Source organism: Microchirus variegatus (assembly GCF_963457635.1).
Source record: "Microchirus variegatus genome assembly, chromosome: 18".
Lineage (NCBI taxonomy): Eukaryota > Metazoa > Chordata > Actinopteri > Pleuronectiformes > Soleidae > Microchirus > Microchirus variegatus.
Genome location: NC_139819.1, coordinates 8,224,639 through 8,238,239, shown reverse-complemented (window position 1 = coordinate 8,238,239; position 13,601 = coordinate 8,224,639). Strand labels below are relative to the sequence as shown.

Genomic DNA, 13,601 nt, shown 5'->3' with positions numbered 1-13,601 from the left:
TGTTTGAGATGTAACAGCAGCTCAGGGACTCGTGGGGTTGTGTGAGGTTCACTTTTCTCGACTCACACCCCTGTGTAGCCTATATGAAGGTTCCAGGTGTGGGGAAATTGAATAAAATAAAATAATAGAGCATAAAGTTGACTTTCCACCATGTAGATCTATCCACTCTGTCTGATTGTCTCAATTGGCACAGCAGATATTACAGAACCACTGAATGGATGTAATTAGGATATTATATCACTGGTCTACACTCTTAGAAATAAGGGTTCCAAAAAGGTCCTTCTACAAGGGCTGAGGTTCTACCTGGAACCAGTTGTTTCTGGAAAAACCCTTTCCCGAATAGAGGGTTTTAAAAGGGTTCTTATTGGAACCCTCCAAAAGGGTTCTCCTATATGAGGACAAGCCGAAGAACCTTATATGGTTCTATTTAGCACTTTTATTTCTAAGAGTGTAGGTTAGGTTACACTGCCCATTCAGTGTTATGTAATTCTGCCACACAGACAGGGCCGTTTCAAGGAATTTGGGGGCCCCAAGCAAAATGGACATGGAGGCCCAAGGCAGCAGGGATCGTGAACCTGGCTGGCTACTGTCAGCAACTATACTCAGAATGGGCCCCCTTGAGGGGACTCCCGATAATAGCGTCATTGCACCAACTGCAACTATCACAGAAATTAAAGGGGCGCTCGCACAGTTTGTCGTTGCCTTTTATTCATAACCCTGAGTTCCGTCATTCCTCCCATGTAACTTTCATCTCTAACATCCCCCCTCACTCTCTTCTCTTGTGTTCACCTCATTTTCCCTTTTTCTCCCCAGAAGCAGCAGCAGCAGCAGCAGCAGCAGCAGATGTGACACAGCTAATAGAAATACCCTTCCACAGTGGACTGCACAGCCTGATGCTTAAAAAGAAATCCCTGCGTTAATGAGAAGACAACATGAGAAGTAGATTACTGAGGGATTATGCCAAGGTTTCAGGACGTTAATGCTGTCCAACTGTGAATGAACTTGTGCGACCGGCCGGCCCGACCGACTGACTGACTGAGATATTCTGGTATCATGGAAGAAGAGGAGGAGCCAACAGAGTCTCGTTGAACCTTACTTAAAACGTCCTGCCTTCGATTCTCCTGCCTCAGCACTGAAGGACTTGACAAACCAATGAGGATTACGGAGTCGTAGCACAAACAGCAGAGTGTGCAGAAAGAAGAGAGAGAGAGAGAGTCCAGCATATGCCTGTTGCTGTCCCGTGATACATCCACACACACGAGAGAGAGCAGGAGCAGCCACACAGAGGGCTGTTTCTATGGATACCCCTACCCTGCATTGGATTAATAAGACTCTCTGATATTCTGACTATCTGTGCGTGAAGGGAAGTACAGAAATTAGACGTGGATCTCTGCAGCAGACGACGGCAAACATAATGTTAAAGATGGTTTGACAAAGACATGTTTACACTTGTAGTCCCTGACTGGAACAGATGATCAGCTGTTTTCCACCCGCTACGCCTGAGTGGAAATGGTTCGTACCACTTTTTCATGTCTGATATCACACTCTGAACTTACAAAAGCCTTTTATCCACTGGGCTCACACAGTCACTGCAGTGAGGCTGACGCTCTGCTCATGTGACTCTAAGTCTCTCTTTATAGCCTTTGTTGAGTGAAGCATTTATGGGATATTTTTTGGTTAGTTTTTGGTTATCTTATTTGTTTATTCATTCCAATAAATGAATGAATGACTGGATTATCTTTTTCCCGAGATCCCATGATTTTGGCCAGTGTTGGACTGAAACCAAAACTGCACCTGATTTGTTTTAACCTTTCTGAGATTCTTCCAAAATCAGTAAAGATGTAACGACGAGTTGACGTATGGATCGGTCCACACAGGACGCAAAGATGAGTAGAAATGATGCACAAAGGAACTTCCACTATAAGGCTTGAAGAAAACTATTCCATGTCTTTGCCTATTAAACTGCCACAATCTTCCGCTCGGCATTCGTTTTGCCCTTTTCCTACATGATACATGCAAACCACCCAAAGAAAACGCAGGTGTCTACTCATGATTCTGGAATCACCAGCAAGATGTGGCACAAGTTATATTTCACAACATGTGGGAATCCATGAAACGACCTGAAACGTATCCATCGTCTGTCTCTTGATACCTCACGCTGAGCTGCCATGGCCCGACAGGACACGCCCCTCTTCCTCCACGGCTTTGACCTTAGCGGTCACTTTGTTGACCTTCGACCTCTCGGCACTGGAGTCACCGGCCTCGTCCTCTCGGCCGTGGACCAACGCAACGGACAGCGCGTGGCAATTAAGAAGCTGGTGATGCGCGACGCCGTGACGGTGAAACACGCCCTGCGGGAGGTCAGGATCACCCATCGGCTGCGCCACGAAAACGTGGTGCAGGTTCACGACGTGTTGGCGCCGTACGGACGCCCGCTGCCCCGAGACCCGACCCAGCTCGGTGCCCTCTACATCATCCAGGAATGCATGGAGACGGATCTGGCTCGGCTGCTGGAACAAGGACCACTACCCTCAGGTATAGGATGGAAAAAAGGGAAATACAAAAACACCTTTAAACAAACACTTTTTTGTTTATATTAAAGGTGCCATATGTAAGAATGTGGCCCAAAACGGTTACTGTGTTCAAATTCAAAATACCGAGGTCTTCTAGGTTTCGTTTTTTGACGTAACTGGCAACCCGTGGTTGCTTGGCAGCTGAGACTCTACTGACTGCAATGATCGGTAGATGGCGGTAGGTGGCGCCACATGCCAAAATATGATTTGCAGTCTGCAAAAGATTTTTTTTCATTTTTATTCCTTATGGCCAGTTGCTTTAGATTTATTACATAATGCACCTTTAACCAGAAAATCCCCACTGAGATGAAGAATCTCTTTCTCAAGGTGAACTTGCCTAAGATAGGTAGAAGCACAAATCATGTTGCAGATGTGTAAGACAAAAAACATTTGAGGAAATCTCTTTCATAACTAGCTCATCTTAAAACTGTCTTAGGGAATCTGCCTCAAGTGAGATTAACACACTTCAGAAGGCAGATTTATTCCCAATCCATCTCCTCCTCTTCCTCACTGGTATAGCCAAATTATATGGAAGTTTATTATCTTAAATTATTATTCAATTTTATTTGTTTTCCTCTTTCAACGCACTCTGGTCGAAAATTCCTCAACTCCACCACAGTTGAAAAGTATTTCAGATTTTTTTTCTGAGGTCCCACCAGAGGAAGCTCGCGTACCACTGGTGGTACACATACCACAGTTTGAGAACCGTGGCCTTAAGTAATTGCCACGAATCATTCAGTCAGATATTGACCTAAAATGTGTTCCTGCTAAATGTGTCATTAAATGAAATACCAAAATATCATATTACAACTTTCGATGTATGTATTGGAATAGATGCATTTAAAAGGTTTTCACAATTAAACAATACAATTTTATTAAATTCCAATCTTTGTCACGTCATGTTGAGCTGTATAAAGTAGACAGAAGTCATTCTGGGACTCTGCAAATTACCTCCCTCAAAGAAAGGATAATTGAGGTCCAACTGTAAGTAGAAGTAGATATAATGTCATGTTTCCTGACCTGTGATTGTTTGTGTCCCTGTACAGGTCACACCACTCTGCTTTTCTACCAGCTGCTGAGGGGGCTGAAGTTCATCCACTCGGCCAACGTCCTGCACAGAGACCTGAAGCCTGCCAACATCTTCGTCAACACCGACCAACTGCTGCTCAAGGTCGGAGACTTCGGGCTGGCCAGAATAGTCGACCCTCACTATTCTCACAAGGTACAAAACGGTGACGAGCGTATACGCACCCGTGTACCATGAAATAAAGTAATCGTGTTTAAAATTCCGTTCTTCCTTATAACATAATATGGAATAACATTACAGCAAGATTAGTCGCTCCCCTCTTCTCTGGCACATTGTTATTTGTTCTCCTGTTGGTAGGGAACAGTACTGCAGCCTCACACTTGTGTCCTTTTTAAGTGCGGTATCTCAGGTGACATCTTTGACATTATTGGCAGTTGGCAGTTTAATACGTTGATAATATTAAAGTCTTACATAAGAGTGCACACCACTTCACAAGAGGCCTTCCTCTCCAGCTCATAGCGTCCTCTTCTCTTCTCTTCTCAATCCTGGTATCAGGTTGTTTTTTCCTAATCAAACCCTGTGATTAGCCCGTCTATTGTGGGTGAAGGTTTCAGAGGAGATGATGTTACAAAACGACCCATTTATTATGCATGAAGATCCCACAGCCGTACTGTTGCACTATCCTGGCAGCCTGTCATTGTGTGTTTGTGTGTGTGTGTGTGTGGCTTTTTGGGGTCCGTGCGTGTGAGGAGAGCGGCTATTGTGAACGGCAGCCATTGTCGGCTCAGAACACAGCACTGGAGAGCAGCTGGGTGCAGACACAGGGGGGGGGTGTGGATTTGAAGGGTGGAGGAGGGAGGAGGCAAAGAACAAGGTGAGGAATAGTGAGTCATGGTAGGGTGACAGACAGAAGGTGAAAAGTACAAGTACACTCTCGAGTGTAAAGGAAGATGTAGTGCTTTAAAGATTTTACTCTTTCACAGTCCTTCTGCAGTGTCTTACACGGCCAGCGTGTTATCACAGCACACTGTGAGACTGTTTTTTTTGGACAAGCTGTCTGAAATTGTGCTCCTGACTACAGAGATAAACATTTACTCAGGTGATGGCAGAGAGGAGGAGGAAACGGTGGCTGAGAAGACACGATTAGGGATGTCGTTTGAGGTCGGCGCACCTGCCGAGACGCTGACAACGAAAGGGCAGAGGCAAAGAGAGGAGAGGAAAGGTGAAGGAACATAAAGATGCAGTACAGTCGAGAGGGTTAAAAATAAATGAAATAGCTGGCAGGAAAAGACGAAAGGCAGGGGAATGGGGGAGAGAACGTGTGAGAGGCATGCAAGGTGGCAAAAAAAAGAGCGAGAAGGGATGAAGTGTGAAGAAAAGAGAGGGAGGCTGGTGGGAAAAGAGACACACACTGAGATGAGGGGGAGTTTGGAGATAAGAAGGGGAAAGATTGAGAGGAAAGTAGGGGGCGGTGTGGAGATCACAGGATTGGGGTGGTGATGACAGGGTCTAGAAGGCAACAAATAAATCTATTATATTCCTAAAAAGGCTTTGGTACAAGAGGGTTTTGAACTGTGTGAACAGCCATGAAAAAAGAACCAGAGGCCCAGGGCCGGACCAAGGCATAAGCGAACTAAGCTGCTGCTTAGGCCCCCGTGACCACTAGAGGGCCCCGAGAGCAATTAACTAAAAAATAGATAAAAAGAAAAGTTTGGATTGCTGTAGTTTATTTAGAATTTTCTCCCCATTTTTACCAAAAAGCTTTTTCACGGTTTTTACATAGTTGTCAGATGTGATTATTTAACTTTATATTTTATTTAGAAACCATTTTCATTACCTTGTTCCAGGTGCCTCTGGTGATTTACATTATTATTTTAGTATTTGTTTGATATATATTTGTTGCACATTTTTAGATTTTCAGACCTTAATATCTTAATATTTTATTTATAAACCGTTTGGATTTATGTATTGATTCTATGTGTCGCCAGTAGGGGGAGTTGCTGATTTTGCCAAATATTAATTGAAAGATTTTTCTGTAAGTTTGCAAATCTGGTGTCTGCTTCCATGCAACAAAAAGTTCTCACATTTAGTTTTACAAGTGTATTCGTATTCGTGACAGAGTAGAATAAGTAGAATAGCTTCAGTATAGTACGTGTGTGAATGATCAATAATCATTATAATTGGCAGTAACATAGGGCCCCAAAATCAAATTTCGCTTAGGGCCCCATGGAGGCTTGGGTCGGCCCTGCCGAGGCCACAACTGTTGTGTCAGAGGTCATAGACTGTTATTTGACGATTATATAGCAAAATGAAAATAATGATAAAGCCCAAACACATCATATGCTGCCATTAAAGGAGATCTTATGTGTTGAGAATAATCAAAATATAATAAATGCAGGGTAGAGACAGAAAAGAAGCGAGAGTGAACGTTTGTCAGACTATCAATGAGCACTCAGCATCCGGTTTTTTTCTGCTCCGTCATCTGCAGGCAAACAGAGGAGAACAGGCAGTGATGACGGAGAGCACGGAGGGGATGGAGAGGGCATAATAGGATATAGTAGGAGTGGGTGGGGGATAAACAGTGTGAGGAGAAGAGGGATGACAGGAAGCAGAGGAGGCGGTGAAAACGTAGGGAAAAAGTATAGTGAGAGAGAAGGGATCACACTATAATTTATAGTAATTTATGGAGCTGATAGGCTTCATCAGCATTTTGGGATCTAATTGGACAAGAAATGAATGCCAAGTTAGTAGATGATAGTAGATGAGAGGGAGTGGAAAGAGCAACAAGGACAGAGGAAGGAGAATTGTGGATTTAAATACAGCAGGCCCCCGCCTCATTTTGAAGATCCTTCTCCAACCAATAGCTATTTTGTTCGACAAAACTTAACAACCTTGTCAACCTGATGTTGTGCTAGAGTCAAGAGTTTTCTAAAAATCATCAGCTGTCAAGAAGATGAAGCCTGCGGTAATGAATTCAGGAGGTCGGAATCAAAATTTAAAGCGTTAAAGGTGCCATATGTAAGAATGTGGCCAAAAACGGTTACTACAATCAAATTCAAAAATACTGAGGTCTTTTCGGTTTCGTTTTCTGATGTAACTGGCAACCCGTGGTTGCTCGGCAGCTGAGACTCTACTGACTGCAATGATTGGTAGACGGCGGTAGGTGGCGCCACATGCCCAAAACATGATTTCAAAACATAAACATGATTTGCAGTCTGCAAAAGATTTTTTTTAATGCAAATATTTTGGCTGTACTGTTGTTGTTGGTGAGTTCAATTTGTTATATGAACATTATTCCTGAGTCTCTGTGACATATTAGGAGGATTTTATGGACAGTTGCTTTAGATTTATTACATAATGCACCTTTAAAGGTAAACAGTGAAAAGTGTGCGAGCGTGTGGTTCATCTCCATGCAAAGCAAACACCAGCGTTATTCATGAGGGGGGAAATGTTTACAAAAGTGAAGTACAGAAGGGAGGCCATGTCGGAGCGGCACTAAGCGAGAGGCTCCTTGTGTTGTAGTGTGTGAGTGTGTGTGTGTGTGTGCAGTGCACAGCAGAGCTTCAAAGGCCCTGTTGAAACTGCAGGTACAGATTAAAGGGCTTTATTTGCTGCTGGAGAGGGTATTAGGATGCCACTTTCCATCACGGAGCTGACACAATATGATTAAAGTCTTTAGTGGGTATAAATCAAAATATCCTGTTTGAGCTGCAGCCGCTCACATTTTTTTGTTGTTTTTGTGAATGCCTGCAACACATCCAAGTGTATGCATATGCACCACTCACCACTCCACCTCCCTCTCCAGGGCTATCTGTCTGAGGGTCTCGTGACTAAGTGGTATTGCTCCCCCCGTCTGCTCCTGTCCCCCAACAACTACACCAAGGCCATAGACATGTGGGCCGCAGGCTGCATACTCGCCGAGATGCTCACCGGACGCATGCTGTTTGCAGGTACCTTTTACTGTTTGTCCTTGTTTGTCCCCCATCAAGGTGAACAGGATGTCCCCGCAGAGCCATTATGAAATTGCTTATCATTAATTGGATGACGTGATGAAATATTACGCAGAAGCCTTTTCTTCTTCATAATAGACTGTATATAAAAATTATATATATAGTCTTCTGATAACAGGATCACTGGAAATCCACAGACAGCACATGCAACCAGGCAACTATTGGACAATACCAGCTGTTCATCACACTGGTGTCCACTCAATATGTCCTGCTAAATTGCCTATTTCCCTCTGATTGGGAACAAAATTGAGTAATTATCACCACAGGCTATTAAAGAAGACTTGTTTCAAAAGTTTACTGATATTAAAGGGTCATTTTCCCTGAGAACTTCCATTCTAATTAAGCACTTGTTGCCGGTAGAGTCGCAGTAATATACACTACCGTTCAAAAGTTTGGGGTCACTTAGAAATGTTCTTATTTTTGAAGGAAAAGCACTTTTTTTCAATGAATATAACTTTAAATGAATCAGAAATACACTCTATACATTGTTAATGTGGTAAACGACTGTTCTAGTTGCAAATGTCTGGTTTTTAATGGAATATGTACATAGGTGTATAGAGGCCCATTTCTAGTGTTCTAATTGTGTTTGCTAATCGCGTTAGAAGGCTATTGGATGATAGAAAACCCCTGAAAACCCTTGTGTAATGATGTTAGCACAGCTGAAAACAGCTTTGCAGGTTCTTTGACGAAAGGGCAAAATTATTATTTTGAATAAAAATCATTATTTCTAATCTTGACAATGTCCTGACTATATGTTCTATTCATTTTGCAACTCTTTTAATGAATAAAAGTGTGACTTTTAATGGAAAACACACAAAAAAATTGTATAGGTGAACCCAAACTTTTTGATTGTTGTTTTGATGCCCACAAAGGACAGTACATGTTATATAGTTACATAAACATGCTTAAAGTAGCATGCTTTTAGTTTTCCACCCCAATATATTAGTATTCTCATTAGCAGAGATGCAAAAAAAAAGGTGCTAAAATAACATAGAAGACATTTTCATCAGTGTCCTTCACTACAGACACTTTATTCGACACGTTTCTTTCCCTGAAAGGAATAACAATCCTTCCAGAGAAAGTTTCACTGAATCAGATGTAGTTTCTCCCGACAGGCTGATTTGACCCAGGCCAACACAAAACTCAGCAGTTTCCCCTGTTGTTCCTCCTTTTTCACTGATCCAGCACATATTTCACGGGCACATGTATTTATTGTTTTGTGCGGGGGAGCGATAAAATCTCATCCAAATGCAATATACAGTACAGTAGCTCACGTTCATTTCTAAAAACAGACAGTGAGCTGATACGGCACCACCTTTAAAGGGAAAATGGCACGAGAGGGAAAAAATGCTGCACATCGCTTTGTGAACGGAAAACGTCAATCAAGTTGCATTTTCTGGTGACGCCGCATGCACTGAGTGGTTGATAAAGTCAAGTTTGATGTTAAGGTTGTTACAAATGTGCCCGTATTGTGACGTCCAATACTTTCTTCTTGGGACACAAAGCTCCAAGGATGCACGACTTACTGTCCCTCCTCCGTTCAAAGTGGCAGAAAAACCAATATCCTCACTTATGTGACTTAGGTGGGATTTAATCTCGAGTGGATCAAGAGGATGAATGCGACAGAGAATTTACTGGGCACCTTTTCTCTGCATCTGTAACTGATTGCTCGTCTTTTCTCTCTGCTCGTCTCTGATTGGACGGCTCCCTCTGCAGGAGCCCACGAGCTGGAGCAGATGCAGCTGATTCTCAACACAGTGCCGGTGCTGAGAGAGGAGGACAGACACGACCTGCTGCAGGTGATGACGGATGCCTCAGTGGCTTCTGCAAGGCCGATTGTTACCGTAACCATGTTATTTCTCCAGCTTTAAACTACACTACATCTATTTATTAAGAGATGCATTAAGTGTGTCTAAGAAGGCCTCAATCCGGATTATTCACTCATTTTAACCCCAGTGTTGTTCTTTCCCAGGTGATGCCTTCATATGTCAGTCATGGATGGAGAGTCAAGAAGCCCTTTTCTGAATTGCTGCCTGAAGTGGATGCTGAGGGTGAGCGGAGGGAAATGAGTCGTGGGAAGAAGAAGATGATGGTCGTATGTGGTAGTAGTAGTATGAAATGGAATGGAGGACAAAAAAAAAACCAATGGAGGTTGAGAAGAGAAATTAGCAGTTCTGTCAGAGATGTGAGGGATAGAGAGATAGTATAGGTTCTGAGGTTTAAAGCTATGCCACCTTTCACCCCTACGTCAGCTGGGATTGGCACCAGCAGCCCCCCCGCAACCCTCATGTGGAGATAAAGAGGTAGAAGATTGATTGATGGATGGATGCTGTGTCCTTCATCTGAAAACAGGCTCTGTCAAGCAGCGCTGTCAGATGAGACTAAGGCAGCGTTTGTTTGCATGCAGCTCAGAGCTCAGTCCTGTCAAACTGCTGAACGATCAGGGTTTTTATTCAGTTATACTCTCACTTTAGTTGGGCAGTGAAGGTTTTGGCAAGAATTGACGAGCTTAAAGTTCCAGTGAAAGATTGAGGAGAAATTATTTACATTTGGGAGAAATTGAATAAAGAATAAATATGTTGATGTTGAGTACAATCCGCTAAATGTAGGAATTGTAGTTTCCTTCACCACAGAATGAAGGAAGGAAGTCTACAGTGGCTTGGCCGTGTTGGACCTCCATGTTTTTAATGGACAATCTAAACACTTAATGGGTTTTTAGTTTTTAATGGCATTCTTAATGATGTTTTTACTGAAGGCTATCATTGGTTCTTGATGGTGAAGAGTGAGGTGAGAGATATTCAGCTGCAACACGCTACTTCACCAACAGAGGGTGCTAAATCCCACACATCAGTGTGTGAACTTGTGTGAACCCATTTGACTGGTTTTATTTATTTTCAAAGGCTACACGCTACAGTTCTAATACTGATTTATATTTTTTTTATTAATTTTTCTTACAAGAACTGACTTAATTAATTCATTTATGTTGCTTCCCTCACTCCATCGCTCTCCCTCTCCTCTCAGCTGTGGACTTCCTTGAGCGTATCTTGACGTTTAACCCCATGGACCGGCTGACTGCTGAGGCTGCTCTGTCCCACGCCTTCCTCCAGCAGTACGCCTGTCCCCAGGACGAGCCCACCTCATCGCACCCCTTCCACATCGAGGACGAACTGGAGGACAGCCTCGTCACTGAGCAGAGCCTCAGCAACAGCCAGGCCTCCAGCATCCACTGGGACAGGTTTGTAATTTAATTTAAATATTTGTTTGTTTGTTTGTTTTTTACCCCCCACATCAAACTCAATCCAGTGAACTGTTTCCACAGGTACAAGCACAGTTTATCAGCAGGGGTTTGCTGGCAGCATTTAGGCGGGAGGTGTCGCTGCATGCCTTCCGGACTCATAATCTCTGACCTGGGAGACACGACGGAGGATGAGGAGGTGCAGAGGGATCCCCGTGCCAGCTCCACATCACTGTTAGAGGAGGCTCAGGTTTGTTCCCCTTGTATGATCTATTAGTGACAAATACACACAGTAAAATGAAAGAAGTAAAGACAACACACTGGCTAACTAGCAGTTCTGAATACTTCTTTCCTCTCACTGATGTTTCATAAGGGGTTAGGCCCCCGAGGTTAGAGCAGAGACGGGTAAAGTGGATGCTAAACTTCTATGTATTTGGATTGAACAAAATGTGTACTTTAGTTTTGTTGTTTTTCGATATTTTAATGCAGAAGTGTTATACACTACTGTTCAAAAGTTTGGGGTCACCTTTAAAATGTGTGTGCTTTCCATTAAAAGTCACACTCATCAAAACAGTTACAAAATGAATAGAAAATAAAGTCAAGACATTGACGAGATTAGAAATATTGATTTTTATTCGAAATAATAAGCGTTGCTTTGGTCAAAGAACCAGCAAAACTGTTTTCCGCTGTGCTAACATCATTGCACAAGGGTTTTCAAGGGTTTTCTAATCATCCAATAACACAATTACCACAGAACACTGGAAATGGGCCTATACACCTATGTCCATATTACATTAAAAACCAGACGTTTGCAACTAGAATAGTCGTTTACCACATTAACAATGTATAGAGTATATTTTTGATTTATGTAATGTTATATTCATTTTTTTTTTAAAGTGCCTTTCCTTGAAAAATTAGGAAATTCCTCAGTGACCCCAAACTTTTGAACAGTAGTGTATATTGTTTATTTATGTGCTCCAGGGCTGTTATTTATACTAATTTTAATGAAATGGTAATGAGATTGAGATTGATGAGGCTCACGTTTAATTATCATCTTGTCCCACAAATTTCTGCTTTATAGCATCTCTGCTTCTGTTTCCTCCTATATCTTTTCTTCTTTTTTTTTTTACTTTCCCATACATGTTCTGTTCGTTTTGTCGCCTTAAATGAAGGTTTCCATCTAACTTCATTTTCATATTTTTCATAGTCTCCTTTCTTCTTACACCAACTGTCCTCATGTCCTCCTTCACAACATCCATGAACCAGTCGTCCTCTTTTTCCTCCTGCCAAGCAGCTTCTTTAAATTGATTCATTCATCAATTCATTAATTCATCCTCTACCTCTTTATCCTCCTTTATTATTATTTAAATTATTATTATTTTTACATAAATCCAGCATGGTATGGTGCTATAATCTAAAATGTCACTGTTATTTGGGGTCAAAGAGGTCCAACACAACTAAAATGACTTTCTCTCCCCACACCTGTCACCTCCCATCTATCTGCCGTAGGTCGACCCACGCAAATATTCCCACAGTAGCTCAGCTGAGCGCTACCTGGAAAACTCTCACCCCTCCCTAGAGAGGGCCTGTGGTTTGGGCTACGGGGAACTGGACTGTGGCCGCTCCTGTGACTACAAAGTGGGCTCTCCTTCATATCTGGATAAAATTGCCTGGAAGGAGGGCAAGCCTCAGCACTACTCTGAGCCCAAGCTCATACTGGATCTGTCCCATTGGAAGCGTAACACAAACATCGCCCCGTTGCCTTCTGAGCACGTTGGTGACGACGAGGAGGACCTGGGAGAGATGAAGGTGGAGGGTGGAGATGAGGAGGAGGAGGACGAGGAGGATGAGGAGACGGGCAATTTGTTCCAGGAAATCTCTCGCTGGATTCAGAGCACCCAGTCTCGCCTGCACTCGCCCAGTCCTTCTTTGGAGCCACATTCACCCTCCTGCTCCACCTCCTCTCCGCCTCTCCCTCTCTCCCCGACTGACCTCCCAACTCCAGTCTTCCACTTCACAGACATCGTGCGCGAACCTTCGGTTGATTACGATGAACAAAGACTATGTCCGCCTCCACCTGTTACATCCTCCACAAACTCTCTTCCCTCGCTCCTCCCCTCATCTCCTACGTCTTCGCTTCCTCCTCGTTCGCCTCAGACACTTCCTCCTCCTATGTCCTCGTTGTTTCCTCCCCCAGAACCTCAGCCTATTACCTCGACTTCAATCTCTCAGCCGGCGAATGACGATGCCTTGGAGTCGCTTCCTGTCAAGCAGAAGGACCGGCTTTTTGACCTGGACGTGTTCATATCCAGAGCGCTGAAGCTGTGTCGGCAGAATAGAGGGAAAGCGGACGGAAAGAGAGGAAAGGAAAAAGAAAGAGGGTGGGGGGATGAAGGGAAACAGCCAAACATTAACTGGAAGTTGCCCAGGCTTCCAGAGTACAGGACTCCACCACCTAACACACCCAACTCCTGATGTTAATTATCAGCTTCAGTCCTACCACAGTGGAGGATCCTTCACACACACACACAGCGCTTCACGTGATCGATGTCATCAGCTGAATATGCAGCTTAAACCTTAGTCTGAACCTAAGGACCTTAAGTCAGCTGTTGTCTTTTTGGTACAACAGCAATGAATGATCCTGCAGCTTTATGTAGACGTGCTCGCTACATACGAACACATTCAGCCGTGTAAATATAAAGTTGTTCCCAAGTTTGTTTTCAAAGTTAGATTTGATACCTACAACCTATTCTGTG

At 43.3% G+C, this 13,601-nt stretch overlaps 1 protein-coding gene across 1 annotated transcript; it reads left to right on the top strand.

Moving 5' to 3' along the window:
- Nucleotides 1-2,168: 2,168 nt before the first annotated feature.
- On the top strand, nt 2,169-13,320 carry mapk4 (mitogen-activated protein kinase 4; the record flags this gene model as incomplete). The annotated part of the gene is made up of 8 exons (XM_083905461.1): nt 2,169-2,535; nt 3,620-3,795; nt 7,406-7,550; nt 9,327-9,409; nt 9,583-9,661; nt 10,632-10,845; nt 10,930-11,095; nt 12,355-13,320. 8 exons carry the CDS (start codon nt 2,169-2,171, stop codon nt 13,318-13,320), a joined length of 2,196 nt encoding a protein of 731 aa, XP_083761587.1.
- Between the last annotated feature and the right edge of the window lie 281 nt (nt 13,321-13,601).